Here is a 15,138-nt window from a genome sequence, read left to right as displayed (position 1 = left end):
AATAGGACCTCATATCGCATGATTGTCCTCCATTAGGATTCTGGGGTAGAATAGGACCTCATATCGCATGATTGTCCTCCCTTAGGATTCTGGAGTAGAATAGGACCTCATATCGCATGATTGTCCTCCATTAGGATTCTGGAGTAGAATAGGACCCCATTTCGCATGATTGTCCTCCCTTAGGATTCTGGGGTAGAATAGGACCCACTATCGCATGATTGTCCTCCCTTAGGATTCTGGAGTAGAATAGGCCCCCATATTGCACGACTGTCCTCGCTTCGGATTCCGGAGTAGAATAGGACCCACTATCGCATGATTGCCCTCCCTTAGGATTCCGGAGTAGAATTGGACCCTACATTGCATGATTGTCCTCCCTTAGGATTCCGGAGTAGAACAGGACCCAATATTGCACGACTGCCCTCCCTTCGGATTCCGGAGTAGAATAGGACCCTTCATTGCATGATTGTCCTCCATTAGGATTCTGGAGTAGAATAGGACCCTATATCACATGATTGACCTCCCTTAGGATTCTGGAGTAGAATATGACCTCATATCGCATGAGTGTCCTCCATTAGGATTCTGGAGTAGAATAGGACCTCATATGGCATGATTGTCCTCCATTAGGATTCTCGAGTAGAATAGGACCCTATATCACATGATTGACCTCCCTCGGGATTCTGGAGTAGAATAGGACCTCTTATCGCATGATTGTCCTCCATTATGATTCTGGTATAAAATAGGACCCAATATCGCATGATTGTCCTCCCTTAGGATTCTGGAGTAGAATAGGACCCCATATCATATGATTGACCTTCCTTAGGATTCTGGAGCAGAATAGGACCCCATATCGCCTGATCGTTCCCCCTTGAGGATTCTGGAGTAGAACAGGACCATGTCTCCTCAAGGGAATGGGATTCTTGGACTGTAGTGATCTCCAGCATATTGTCTGAAGCTATCAGATCAGCTCAATAGATCACCAGTACACACGCTTGTCTATCCATGAGCATTCATGGCCTGTATGGGTGTCCACTACCTCTAACTCATCTACCCATTGCGATTCCCGGGAAGAACAGATCCCGAGTACCCTATGCTTGTTTGATCAAAACGGGATCAGTTGTTGCTGACTGCGGTGTTAAACAACATTCACTCCCGTGTGTCATCATCTCAGAACTGTAAAGTTCTTACCTGCTTAGGGGAATACCGTAAATCAATGAAAAGACGCCCGGGGGTCTATTTACAACGTCTAACACCGGGGGTCTATTCAAGTCAGGCGTTTATTTCTTAAACTACGGTGGGACGAATATGGGAAGTGTAATTTAAATAATGTGTATATAGTTAACATTTTATATGATAACGACTTTCGTTTCAATATCAATATTGAGTATCTGAATATAAAGGAATATATATGATTAGAGAGTTTGATCCAGCGAGTATACAAGGCAGGCGTCAGTTCAGGGATTTACGGTAGTACAGCCCTTTGTGGAATTGGCTTTACATATTTCCATACTTATATGTTCGGAATCTAATCCAGTGACAGAACGAACGCATCGGTTACTCGACTGCCCCTTGGCCGAAAACTAATTATGGAAACCACCAGGCTTCATAACAGTCTTGAATGGGAGGTTTCCCGATTGGTGGGGTTTCGCTGTAAAATTCACTTGAGCAATATATTCTTCACATTTATTGCTTATTGACGAAGATATAAGACAAACACACTGAATAAATTTTAAAAAGTGAGTTTTTATTCTCAATACATTGTATTCATATTTGTTTTGGTAGCTCTCCGTCATTTACGTATCATACACTCCTACCAAACAGCTGACTACGATCCACCTTCCCTCAACTCTCATTGGCTGAGGGAACATAACCATATCTAACAACGTCCACTGATTGGTCAAACTGAACGTCAATCAAATACCATGACAGAAATATTGCACAACAAAATGTTCCTTTGGCAACACTGTATAAATACAGAGACGTCTAGTAGTGTTCTATGTCCTAGGTGTCTCCATCGGCGATTCTTGCCGACGGTTGCCGATGATTACCGACACCGCCGACTGCTATGATGTTGCCAATTGTGTTAAGGAATGATACATACTTGGTAGTACAAAATAAATTATAAATAAATACTGAAATAATTTAGTGAATTTATATACAACACAGTTTCAACGGCATTGTGACATGTTCTTTCTGCATAGGTACGATCGAGTACTTATGAAATGTACAATAGTTTTTGATGACTACATGCATGTGAGTCAGGTATTCTAAGGCATTGGTGGTGAAATGAACATGAGTGATAGATGATATCAGTCAAACTGTCACCCTGACGTCCCCGGACACTCCCCGTCCTCCCCACGTTGTAACAATGATAAGATCCGGTGGGTGGCGAGAAGCGCCGGGGGATGGGGCGTTGTAACCGTTTCAGAAAACATCAAAACCAACGGATTACGAACAGCACCATTGAAATGGAACAAAATACACATCTAACACATAAAAAAAGATTCTTTCTCTCAGTTCTGTTTTTTGTCGAGGTAGTAGATTTAAGAGTTCGATACGGCTAAAGACTCACAAGACATTCTCACTTACTTACTGGAATGACAATACGCAACACAGGTGTTAACGAATAGTGGTGGATGACGATATGACACTGACGCGATGGGTGAACAACCGCGAATATTTCGTACTAGAACTGTATGCTTTTACTACAACGTGGATCTCAAAGGCTACCGCCATCTTTCAAGGTAGAACCCGGAACCGGAAGTTCGTGACTAGTTACAAAATGGCCGACGTGGTACATCCGGTCACAAATGCATGCCCGTGGAAGAGTTCAAATGCCCCCAGGGCACGAAGACACAAGTGTTCAATGCTATCATGCGTTGCACTCTTTCAACTTTGGTCCGTGGGATGTTTCCGAGCACGTGAAGATGAGATTCAATCTCGGATCATTTGGCAGGCTTTATTTTGATGGGTAAAGTTGCATTGATGACTTGACTTAGAATGAACGGTCGTCCGTCCGTCCCTCGTTTTTTTGGGTGCGAGGCTTGAGGGGAGAAAGGCACGGTTCGACCTCAGATCAGACGCTGTCCCCATGACAACCGATGAGACGCTGTCGCCATGACACTCTTCGCCATGACAACCGGAATGTTAGCACAAGGTGTCTCTGATTCAAAACCTTTCACAACGTCCATGGGTGAAGAAGTCATTCATTATCACACAGTGCTTTCTACGCCCTGAAGTTTGGGCTGGAGTACCCTTGGCGTTTCCCCAAGGTTCAAGTCTCTTTCAAACTCCATCAACTGTCCCATGAAGTTAAAGTTCGGGGATATAATAATGCGCTTCCCTTTGACGTATTTGTAAGCGTCTGTCATCGTCATCTTCGTATGCTTGAGAATGTAAGCGATAGTGATGGTGGCTGACCGTGACACGCCTGCGTGACAGTGGATGAGTACGTGACCGCCTGTCTGCCGACAATCATCTGGAAAATAAATTTTGAAAATTAACATATGATTCACAACAAGATAACAAAATCAGAATAAAATTCTTAATCAGTAAAACATTAAACAAAACAGGTCTTCATTTTAACATGGAAATCATCAAATTGTTGATTTTCATATAAACAATAACTTGAAAAATTATTTTAAAAAATCTGTATATATATATATATATATGACGATTAATCACCAGACAAACATAGCTTTTCGGCTATGTCTCTATGGTAACATCTATTTCTGGTATATATGTAGCTGTGGTGATCTCATAAACGTTTTTTCAGTCAATTAATCCCGTGTAAACTGCAATAAGCAAGGCGAGCACTTGAACGTGTAATCACACCGTCCCATGTCAATGTGTCACACGATAAACACACGAACGGAGCTAAGTTTGAGCTCCCTAATGTCAAGCGGTGTAAGGAGCTTAAGTCGGATGCGCACAACTGGACTGCTTGCTGTCAAAACCAATTAGCAGTGACGCGTGACTCACGACATGGTGAAGCGGATTTCAAGGGGACCAGCTGATGGCTTATTATGATCGATAGCAGTTAATCATATGAAGACTAGTCAAAATATTGATATATGCTATGAAGATACAGAAACAGCTACAAGGAACCAAAAAGATTACATTACAAATAATAAATAATAATTCATTTATTTGCCTAGAAATCAAAAACTGAAATGTACTTCAATAACATGATACACATACAAGGTAAGAATTTCGCATAATGTTTTCCTACAAACTTCGAAATGGCATGCAAATATCCTCATCTAGACTTGTAAATTCGCGATGAAAGCTTAATGAGATCGATCAAATAAATGTTTATTAAATCTCACACGCTATCTGACTGGACAACAATACGTTGCTCGTGGATGCATCGATAAACACGAATAAATTGAGTTTCAAATTTCAATGGCAATTGTTAGTCGTCACATACATTGTACGTGCCACGGGACACATTTTACCAGTTTCAAGTGTGGTGTAATGTGTTCTGTGCCCAGGTCTGACTCACGTCACCTCCATGGTTAACACTGTTGCAGCCTTCGCAACAACAAACGGTAAAGAACGAGATCTATTTGCTCACATGTTTCCTGTTAATATTTATTTCCGCGTTACTTGCATAACAAATCACAGCTAACTCCACAAAACATGTTTAAAATTTAAATGTTATATTGAACACGCGTACGAATGCGGAAACGAAAATTCAATATACTTTTTGAGTCCGGTTTAAAACAATTTAGTTATGATCTAAAGCATCAGTCGCATTTCTTGGTCACTCCCTTTGACAAAGCTTGTTGGAAAGCTTTTTTACACTTTCTGTTTGTGTTTGCTTTTAACACGGCACATCCTTTGCGTCGCATTTTTATTACAGCATTTGCTATTTAAGACATGCTCCCCTGTTGGTGTTGAGGCGCGGCGGTGCCTGTGCCCTCCTTCGGTAAACCTCTCTAATTCGGCGAGGTGCTGTTGTTTAATCGATAGCACACCTGAATTGAACAAAGACTCTGGTCCCGCCACAGAGATGCAAACCCTCATCCTTCCCGTGAGTCATGAAGCGATGGGTTGTCACCTCTAACTCTCCCCTCCCAACAAAACGTTGAGCGACCATCTGTCTCAAACCGAAGCCCGGATAATTAGACAACATCCCCTCTCTACCCCTCGCACGTGGTCTCCATGGCAACATATCCATAACGATGACTCACTCTACCTGAGAACCAAAGCGATAATGCAAATCTATAACGCGCGCGTGCACCCCCAGCACAGGTAACTGAGGCTTTTGTTGGTCGCTGGAGTCTCTAGGCTGCCTCACTGACTGTACTGTAAATACCTTTCAGCGAGTGTGTTCAATATTAGCCCCATTCGGCAGGACAAGGTGATGAAAACTAATAGCTAACCCGCGTGAAATGTACACGTATCTTTGTGTTTACAACATCGCTTCATGACAATCCTTTGATGTTTCCGATAAAGTATCCCCGAACGATCTTTTAATTCGTGTTAGTATTCCCAAGTGCAATTCAGCGGAAGACGCTGATGATTTAGCTTCGCTGCTCTTTTGCTCTTTTCACAACCAAATGATTGCATCATGTAATTGTTTTCACGGCTACAATCTAATACGTGAGATTATTTGACGATACGTTCAACACATAAAATCAATCAAGCCAATTTGCAATAGACCTGGCCTCTCACACGCAGAGCATTTGGACGTGATGACAGCTTTGATGATGTTTCAAATCTGGTAATTGACTAAGGATTCGGACGAGCGATTTTGACAGGTGGTGTAGCAACTCCCGAAAAAAACAGTGTTTTTTACGCTCGAGTGAGTTTCACGTAAGGGTGGGGTTCAAGATTTCCAACGATGGCGAGGTGAATGAGTCAATGATGGGCGTTGACATGACGTCCGCATTGTAACTCACGCATAGCTACAAATGCATCAACTAATCGCATAACGTAAATAAATCACAACTATTTAGTTAATAGTCCAACTTTGTTCTATTCCAATTTTAATTATTTACAATTCAATCGACCAATTTTGTATTTTTCCAATATTAATCATTTACGATGTATCAGTCTAATTTTGTACTTTTCCAATTTAATTACTTAGTATTTACGATGTAATAGTCCAGTTTTGTACCATTCCAATTTTAATTAATTACGATGTAATAATCCAATTTTGCACTGTTGTAATTTAAATTATTTACGATTTTTTTTATTATCTTAAAACAACATGTAAAACCACAACGATCTATCATTTGAACCGACGTGGTATTTGAAGGGCCATTGAGAATACGCTGAGCCATTATCTCTTGTATTTAACATAAGCATATTCCTACTTGTCAAACCCGCCACCTATTACAATACCGCTGGGATGCGCGTGTCAGGATGATGACGAAATATCTCCATTGCCTTTTCAGATCCCATTCTTTATCATTCAACGCGACTTCAAGTTTTAACACCAAAAAAATCACGAAATTGCAGGGGTTTTCCGTGTAATCCGCTTGTTTCCGCTGTCCAATTTGCTGCCAGAATCGATCTGATTTGACAGCCCGGAAATCCCCGAGAGTCCCCGAGGATTACCGATGACTTCGCGCTCATCCACTGCCTAACTGGCACACAATAATATTGAATCACCACTAAGAACATGGTCAAACAATCCACTCCGTCATACACTAGCTCCATCTCTGATTACAACCGAGAGCCTGTTTGATCAAAGCACGCGAAATTCCTCAATTATGCAGATAAAGCATTTGATCTCATTTCCTTCCTCTGGAGTTGTGAGCTTAATGCCGTTAAATCTATCATTCAAGTAACACCGAACATCATTTTGGTAATAAACTGTTTGTTATGTAAATAATCTATTTCCGTCATAATCATTAACAAAACTAACAAGTGCTCGCCTTGAATTAATCTTATCGGATTTCTAAACAAACACTTACCTATAAATTCTAATGCTTCTTCAAAATACTGTTTGAGGTTTTGTTGGCCACTATCGGAGGCCGGAATTCGCTTGTATTTGATTCCCTGTTTTTCATAATAAAGAGGCACATGTGACGTCACGTTGAGAACATGGGTAATACGATGGGAACGTAGCCTGTCCAAGCTGGCAGCATCTCGTTCGTTTCCTGAAACAAAGCAAAAACAAATATTGAACATTGCCAACATTGATACTAAACTCACACCTTTTTACACTTCTTTTCGTCAGTGCAGTGTCCCAAACTAATTTTTATCTCTTGATACTGCGTCAGTGCAAAGCATTCATTTCCGTTTCAGTGGATACAATGAAACTCTTAACTCCACGTTTTTTCTCCAAAAGAGGAAAAAATTCAAGAAACCATTTTTTTTTTATTTGTCGACAACTATTTTAAATGCAACCTCTTACCTAGTCGTGATCAACAAACACTACCTCTATTCATCTACATTTCTCCTATATCTCGAACAGACAAGGGTATCGAAAGACGAGCCTTGTTATACAACCCTCAAAAGGAGCGATGATTGATAGCGGGCAATGGAGCTTATCTCGATGACTAAGCACGCACATGGTCCAGTACAAAGAGCTGACCAGGCGATGACCACGGGACGGCCGAGATAGAAGAAAGAGGGTCGGAATGTTAACAACACCCAAGATCCTAACGGTCCAGCGCAGGGTGAATCATCGGCTTGATATGCTAGTAATTACCCAAGCGTAATTAAAGGACAAGGGGTTGCCTGTATATCCGCCATATGTAATTCAGACCGGATGTGTGAAAATATTTTAATTTGAAATAATCGAGAGCAGTATTGGGTGATCCCCATCTTCGGTACGGCGAGTGATGGAACTTATAAGACAAAACGACAGTCTCCTTTAGTTTCAGACGTAGTATGCTCAAGGTGTATCCTGTTTTTATACAAAGGAATGTGAATATTTTACACAGTTCCGGAGAGATTATTCAGAATATACGATGGATCCTGTTGATTTTGACACGAGTCGTATGCCACTGCATGACGCAGTTCCCGTTAGTATACAAGGTACTCTTCATCTTAAGGAAGTTCGCGAATACGACACCAAACATCCGCATTTTTCCAAACTAAATCATTAAATGAATTAAGACTAAAAGTCAAACTCATGTTTCAAATATTTCGTTTGAACCTTCCTCTTTGGCGCCAGGAAAACAAAAGACAATGGGCCTACACTTCATTAAGTCACTGAAGGGGTGAATCATCTCCCCTCCTCACAGCCTTCTTTGTTTGGGAGGGGAGACCATCCCGAGCCCCTGCGAGGCAACTTGTCCCTCGCAATCCCAGCATCAATGAGATTAAAGCTCAGTTAAAGTTCCTCAAGCAAAGCTACAAACTTATTTTAAAACTTCTTAAAGGAGAACGGACTTTATCCATATGACAATTCTCATTGATACAAGACTTAAAACAAATATTTTCTAAAGAAAGAAACATACACGTCCTGTTAACTGTATAACTTGTAACAGACTGGACAACAAATTCCAACAAAGGGATTGGTTGTTATACACTCGCCATTTCATAGGGACATCATATTACTCTGAGCTAATTACTTAGATGTATGTCTAAAGAAAACCTAGCTTAGCATGTCTTTCAAACGTTGTGTAGTATGTTTTAACTTCATAGTAAGTAAAAGTAGCAATATATGCTTACCTAGATATAGAAATGGCAGAACTTGTGATGCTACCGCAGCTTCGATCTCTGCCGCGGACTCGGTGAGGTGATTGGTTGGGCTGTATAGAGGACGATGGTAGTCACACTGGACCACGCTGTCACAGAGGTCTCCATGCTTTGTACTGAAATCTTTCAATCCCCCTGAAAAAAAAAAAATCAGATAATTACACATTGAAAAAAAACAACAAAAAAACTTATACCTAATTTGAAAGCCTTATATAATTTTGTGTTTCAGAAATTGAAAAATCATATTTACGTAAATTGTAAATTTACAGTAGGAAATGAACTTATTTGCATTTACAGAAACACGCCCATGTGCCTCATACTCTATATGTCATAGACGCGTATGATCATGACAGTTTGATCGCATGCCAGACACTTTTAGTGATATCATTAAGACAAATTTGCTCGACACGATCCGGACCCGATAGGAAACGAGTTAACTGTACCTAACATCCCCGTGTCAAAATTGCCACATGCAAAATCTCGTAGTCAAGGATTCTTGCGGTCTGGCCCTGAAAACCGACACCAATTCAAGTCGGGCTTGTGATAAGGAGGACACTTATCCAAGAAAAAAAGAGAGGAACGCGACTTCAGGCAATCTACACTGACTGTATACTCGGCAATGTGTTATATACACATGCTGGGTGAGTCACGGCCACCATAGAGGGAGTTCATGAACTTCCCAGGAAACACTGGGCCTAACACATGGGCCTAAATGCGGCTTCGGCGTGAGCCCCTCGATAAGAGAAAATTATTTCCGTGGAATTTAGAAAGTATATCATGTGGGGTGCAAGCGGAAAGGATCTGGGTTCAAGTTTATGTTTCCCACATGTGGCAATTCCACAAACCATTGTGTTGCTTGCCACAATATTGTGTTGCAAACTGTTTCAGTTTTTTAATTCCCGATGCACTTCCCAAATGCATGTGTTTGGAAACAAAGACCTCTTAAAAGTTTGGAAACACCGAGTAAATGTGTCCAAGTTATGTAACAACTGAAGTAAAAGTGCTTACTGAAGTAAACGAGATAATAAAGACCACAAATTAAATTTGAAGTAAGCTGAGATAAATTTAAAGATAATTTCATTCCGAATTCAAATGTATTCTTAAATGCATTAGCGACAGGCCCGCTTCCTGCCCGAGCTAATGTATTCTACACATAATGTCCAGATGACAATCTTATTATTCACCTTAACCTTTTACAAACTGGCCAACTGCTTCATGCCCTCTGAAATTAACCACATTAAACCGAGCGCTATCAAGCGCAAAGAAGCTATTATGCAACAGCTGTCTTTGAGGTAGATAGGCATTGATCGTGTACTCTCACCGCCTATCCGTAATGTATCACAGCCCTGAGCAATATAATCAACATAAACACCAATATTCTCAAGGTCCATCCCAGCCAAATATTCTGGACATTCGGTGATTAATCAGATATTTTATTTGAGGACGTCTCGAAATGAAACACTCATTGTTTGGGTTTGCCAACGGAAAACAACATTGGTAAACAAACAAGGCTCTCTCGCTGTTCTCTGTACAAGCGGCGATGACTCATCGCGAAATTAGGTCAGCGCTCTAGATTGGACTGGTGTCGGCGCTGACTAAGATCCGAGATACGTCGGCTATTTCTACTCCGTGTGATGATTAGGAAAGAAATTGACATGAAATGTACACTTACATATGTCGTAAATTTCGAAATTGACATGAAATGTACAAGTTCAGTGTCACATGTTGCCTGTGTGAAGGTGTCGCGAGAAGCAGGAAGCACAGGTGTGTTCAAGGCGTAGGATGACAGGCGACACATGGCCTATTGTATCGGACGGAAAACTTTTCAGAGTTGAATAGGAAAATTAATTTAACGCTTACCTTTCAACACAAACGTTTCCCTTCCTTCTCGATGAAGCGACGTAAGCACGTAATGTAGAGCATTGTCAGTCGTGATATCACGTAAGTCATTAGTTTGTTCATCATACAAGACAACCTCCTTGGGAATTTTTTTATTGAGAATATCTTTCCCCTCTTTCGTCGTCACTAAATCCGACACAGATATTTTCCCCTGTTGTAGCCTCTTTTTACTGAATCTATCCGAACAGCTGATGTTGACCGCTCCGTGAATGTGGCTCAGATTAAAAGCTAAGAATGGTCGACAGTCTAGTACTAACACTGGCTTGGATTTGGTCAGTTTGGAGGCGAGTTCGTGGGGAAGTATTGTCCGTGCAGGAATACTAGTCTTGTTCAAAGACAACGCACTGGTCAAAGAACATGTAGCAAAAGACATGGATTCGAACTTGCACTTTTTAGGCATGTGGTAATCGTCCCGATCCCCCGTTGATCCCCCAAGTCTTGAAAAGTCCAATTTTAAACCAATTCTCCTCCTATCTGGAAGATTGTGATCCGGAAAAGCGATGCTGCTTGGTGCTAGCACATCGACATCCCCTGATTCAGGCATCGGTGAGTCTGTGAAACTATACACAAATAATCCTTCTTTAATCCAACGGAGCCAAGACCATAACATGGGCTTCACGATCAGCTGACGTGGGCACTCACAAACACTCTTTCACACAAGCGCTCGGTATCTAATACAACAAGCAAATGCGAGTGTTTCTACCCTCGGTCGCTATATAACCATTCCGTGGAAAGTCACTGTTAAATCATCTCTCTGAATAAAACAGCTGGTCTGAGTCACACACACACAGTGACTGTTTCTCCGCGTATGAGCGAGTGTGCTTCGTTTACATGAATGAGCGATATATAAGCGACGGCCTGACTCCTAGCGGCGAAACAGTTAAGCTGGGCTCCGTCTCGACATGTCGTAAATATGCGCATGCTGACCATGCGCGGAGCGAGCCGGGAACCAGCTTACGAATCAGAGGGATGATGTCATGTTCGGTTATAAATAGAACTGAGGGGAATTATGATTTCTGCGTATCGGTCGTTTCCGCGATGACTCGGTTATCTCCGTCTGCTCTGTCACTGTCATATCAACTCGTTGCCAGGCGTGTTTGTGATGGAACATATGAGTTGAGTGTCGCAGTTGAATATTGCTTGATGAATCAAGGTTTACTTGTGTCGCTGTTGACTACCGTTAGACGTTGTCTTTCAGAAAAAAAATAAAAATAATAATAATAACGATAAAAACAACAACAGCAATAATAATAATAATAGCCTAATTGACTGTGCCAGGATCACTCAAACCCTCTGCTGTATTTATTTATTTATTTTAATCTGGATATAATAAACATATATAATATTTTAGCACAAATAAGGAAACCAAAATGTGACCTGTTTTACTAATAATTATTAATAGATCCACAGTCAATAAATTGTTTACATGAGGTATAATGATCTTAATTAAATCCTTATTTACTTCATTTAAATACAAAATCGAAGATATACACTTTGTGTCTTTGTGATACTTCCACCCCCATTGCCACCCGTATTTTTTGTATGGATTACTTTATGAATTTAAGTTATAATCTATTTTCTTATTTTTCCAATTTAATTAAAAACATGAATGTGAACGAGTACAATATGGTACTTGTGTTAGAGGTCACACATGTCATGCACTGAGTTGATACGTCGGCGGAACATTCGAGATTTCCAAAACATTGGAACTTACTGGAATTACTAGTAGTAGTAGTAGTAGTAGTAGTAGTAGTAGTAGTAGTTGTAGTAGTAGTGGTATTAGAAATATTAGGAGTCGTGGTAGCAGCAGTAGAAGTAGTGAGGGAGTTTGGTTTAACGCCACTTCTAACAGTATTATAGTTATTTCAGGGCGTGTCAGCTTGTGTTAGCTTGATGTGGGGGGAAAGCCTGATGTGACACTGGCCTAACACGTATACCGCGCTGGTGAAACCCACAAACCCCAAAACATAGCCAGGGTGGTTCTTGTACACCCGAGGGACGCAGCTATGCACAGCGAATTCCGGACCCTCAGACGACTGGGCCACCCGTGCCCCCAGTAGAAGCAGTAAGATTGACAGTAACATTAACCTTAACATTAACATTAACAGTAACAGTAACAGTGGCAGTGGCAGTGGCAGTGGCAGTGGCAGTGGCAGTGGCAGAAAAGGAAGTAGTAGTAGCAGCAGGCGTAGTGGTAGGAACAGTGGTAGCGGTAGCTGTGGTAGTAGTAGTTGTGAGTGAGTTAGTGAGTTGGGCTAACACCGCTTTTAGCAATATTCCAGTTATATCACGGCGTGTCAGTTGATGTGAGGGGGGAAACCGAAGTGATACACACTGTAGGCGTTAACCACATGAAATCCACGAGCACGGGTATGGTTTTGACAAACCTAGAAACATAATCGGGGAGGACCGGGATTCGAACCCCACTCATATGTTTCTGGTGTGCCCAAGATACGCAACTCTGCACAGCGAATTGCGGCGCCTTATACGATTGAGCCATCTATGCCCCCCGTAGTAGTAGTAGTAGTAGTAGTAGTAGTAGTAGTAGTAGTAGTAGTAGTAGTTGTAGTAGTAGTAGCAGCTTTAGTAGAAGATGTAGTAGTAGTTGTAGTAGCAGCAGCTGTAGTAGTAGTAGTAGTAGTAGTAGTAGTAGTAGTAGTAGTATTAGCAGCCGCAGTAGCAGCAGCAGCTGAAGTAGTAGTAGTGGTAGTAGTAGTAGTAGTAGTAGCAGCAACATCAGCATCATCAACAACGAGATCATTTCAGTAGCAATATTCGCAACAGGAACAAAATTACCTAAGTCAATATAAGAAAAAACAAACGTAACACGACGCCCGTTAGCCCGGGGCTTTAATGCAAGCAAGCTGCCGTGTGCACGGGGCTGCCAATATCGATGCCCTCCTGTGATTAGAGACGCCACGTAACCCTCCATACACAGACGGAGCACCATCGCACACCTGCTGAAGGGTTCGCGCGATGTGTTGCGACAATGCTATGCCCCCCCCCCCCCCCCCCCCCCCCCAGTTACCTGCTCCACTGCGTCTAATCCCCTCTGATCTTACAATGCAAATCTTGTTGGCTTAGATCCCTCGTTCCATGCACTTGTATGCTCGGAACAATACCCCGACAAACGCACCCGGATTAATTACACGAAATATTAAGCATAGGTTTTCGTAACTGTTGCTACACTACGGTGGGGAGGGTAGTCGGCTTGAACGGGATACATTGTTGATATGCGACACCAGAGCTGACACCTTGGGTGGGACATTGGTGGCATTGCATTGTTAACCTGCCGCTAGTATTGTCTATATAGAAGCCTTGGAGAAATGTGAGTACACACTTCACTGAATCTCGAAAATTGTTTATACGAGCAGAGAAACTTAAGTTATTGTTGACTAGTATGGTATTTAAATATTCTATATTACAATGGGTAGATATCTCCTACATACATACTTCCTACCCTGTCCACAATGTCAACATTGTTGGTGTCTATCTATAACGTGTTCACTAATCTGTTGCTGGAAATCAATTTGGCCTAACCGTGTATGACCATATGACATGTATGTGGCTAAAAATTGTTTTTGATCACTGAAATAATTTATATTGAACCCATTACTGCTTGCAACCGCCATTCATTCTGGTTATAGGCTATACATTGGTTCATAATATTTACCTTTGGTATAAGGCATTCTGAGTATACTGTGTTAACCATGTGTGATACTTATTCTGTGTATATGATATTTCCCACGGGTTTAATTCATTCCGAGTACCGGTATATGATATTTACCTGGGTATATGGCATTCATTCTGTGTATTTGATATTTACCTGAGTATATGACATTCATTCTGTGTATTTGATATTTACCTGGGTATATGGCATTCATTCTGTGTATTGGTGTATGGTATTTATCCTGGGTATTTGATATTCATTCTGGATATGCAACAGTTACCCTCGGTATAATTCGGTGTGATATTTACCTGGGTATTCATTCTGGGTACTAGTATATTGTGTTTACCCTTGGTATATGTTATTCATTCATGGTATGCAATATTTACCTTCGGTATAATTCATTCTAAGTGTATGATATTTACAGTGTGCATACCTCATTCTGTGTATATACGATATTTATTAGTAATATATGAGTGAGTAAGTGAGTTAATAATATTCAACGTCTCATCGGTATTATTTCAGCCATGTGTGTATGTATGTATGTATGTATGTATGTATGTATGTATGTATGTATGTATGTATGTATGTATGTATGTCCCAAGTTATATTTCAACTTTTTTTAAAACAACCAATTGACTTCTATAACAAGTAAAGCCTTTTGCACACTCACGAAGTGTTTTAAAAGAGATACTCATCTCAATGAAATAATACAGCATTTTTTGTTCATCATATTATTCCATACAACAGAGAGACAAAGCCCCGTGCGCATAATGTAACGGAGTGCAATAGAGATACAATAGTGTATATATATACATGACTATGATAGTTCGCGACTGGGTGAACAATGGCATTCTGATCTCTATCTATCCACATATATAATTATAGATATTCTCGGGTGACTGGCTTGATTT

The 15,138-nt window shown here is 41.0% G+C and overlaps 2 protein-coding genes across 2 annotated transcripts in view; one reads left to right on the top strand and one right to left on the bottom strand.

Annotated features, from left to right (window-relative positions):
- Positions 1 to 1,720: 1,720 nt before the first annotated feature.
- LOC124121389 (dual specificity protein phosphatase 10-like) lies at positions 1,721 to 11,406 on the bottom strand. The gene is made up of 4 exons (XM_046484388.2): positions 10,519 to 11,406; positions 8,632 to 8,793; positions 6,924 to 7,109; positions 1,721 to 3,475 (listed from the first exon to the last, which is right to left on the bottom strand). The coding sequence occupies exons 1-4, from the start codon at positions 11,165 to 11,167 to the stop codon at positions 3,210 to 3,212; spliced, it is 1,263 nt and encodes a 420-aa protein (XP_046340344.1). The 5' UTR covers positions 11,168 to 11,406; the 3' UTR covers positions 1,721 to 3,209.
- Positions 11,407 to 13,760: 2,354 nt separating this feature from the next.
- The window catches only part of LOC124121400 (kelch-like protein 14), a 94,747-nt gene continuing 93,369 nt past the window's right edge, over positions 13,761 to 15,138 (top strand). Inside the window, exon 1 of the mRNA XM_046484399.2 lies at positions 13,761 to 13,885. The gene's annotated coding sequence lies outside the window, so the exon portion shown is untranslated. The remainder of the gene's footprint in view (positions 13,886 to 15,138) is intronic.

This window comes from Haliotis rufescens, unplaced genomic scaffold (genome assembly GCF_023055435.1).
Source record: "Haliotis rufescens isolate VD_foot unplaced genomic scaffold, xgHalRufe1.0.p SCAF_3, whole genome shotgun sequence".
Taxonomy (NCBI): Eukaryota; Metazoa; Mollusca; class Gastropoda; order Lepetellida; family Haliotidae; genus Haliotis; species Haliotis rufescens.
The sequence above is the reverse complement of the archived record's forward strand: the minus strand, read 5'-3'. Positions and strand labels throughout refer to the sequence as shown.

Bases quoted from the DNA above. Each gene is read 5' to 3' on its own strand.
- LOC124121389 (XM_046484388.2), bottom strand. From the start codon at position 11,167: ATGTTATGGTCTTGGCTCCGTTGGATTAAAGAAGGATTATTTGTGTAT. The intron at 7,110-8,631 runs GTAAGCATATAT...GCTTTGTTTCAG, and splicing joins TCTGCCATTTCTATATCTAG to GAAACGAACGAGATGCTGCC. The intron at 3,476-6,923 runs GTAAGTGTTTGT...TTTATTTTCCAG, and splicing joins AGAAGCATTAGAATTTATAG to ATGATTGTCGGCAGACAGGC.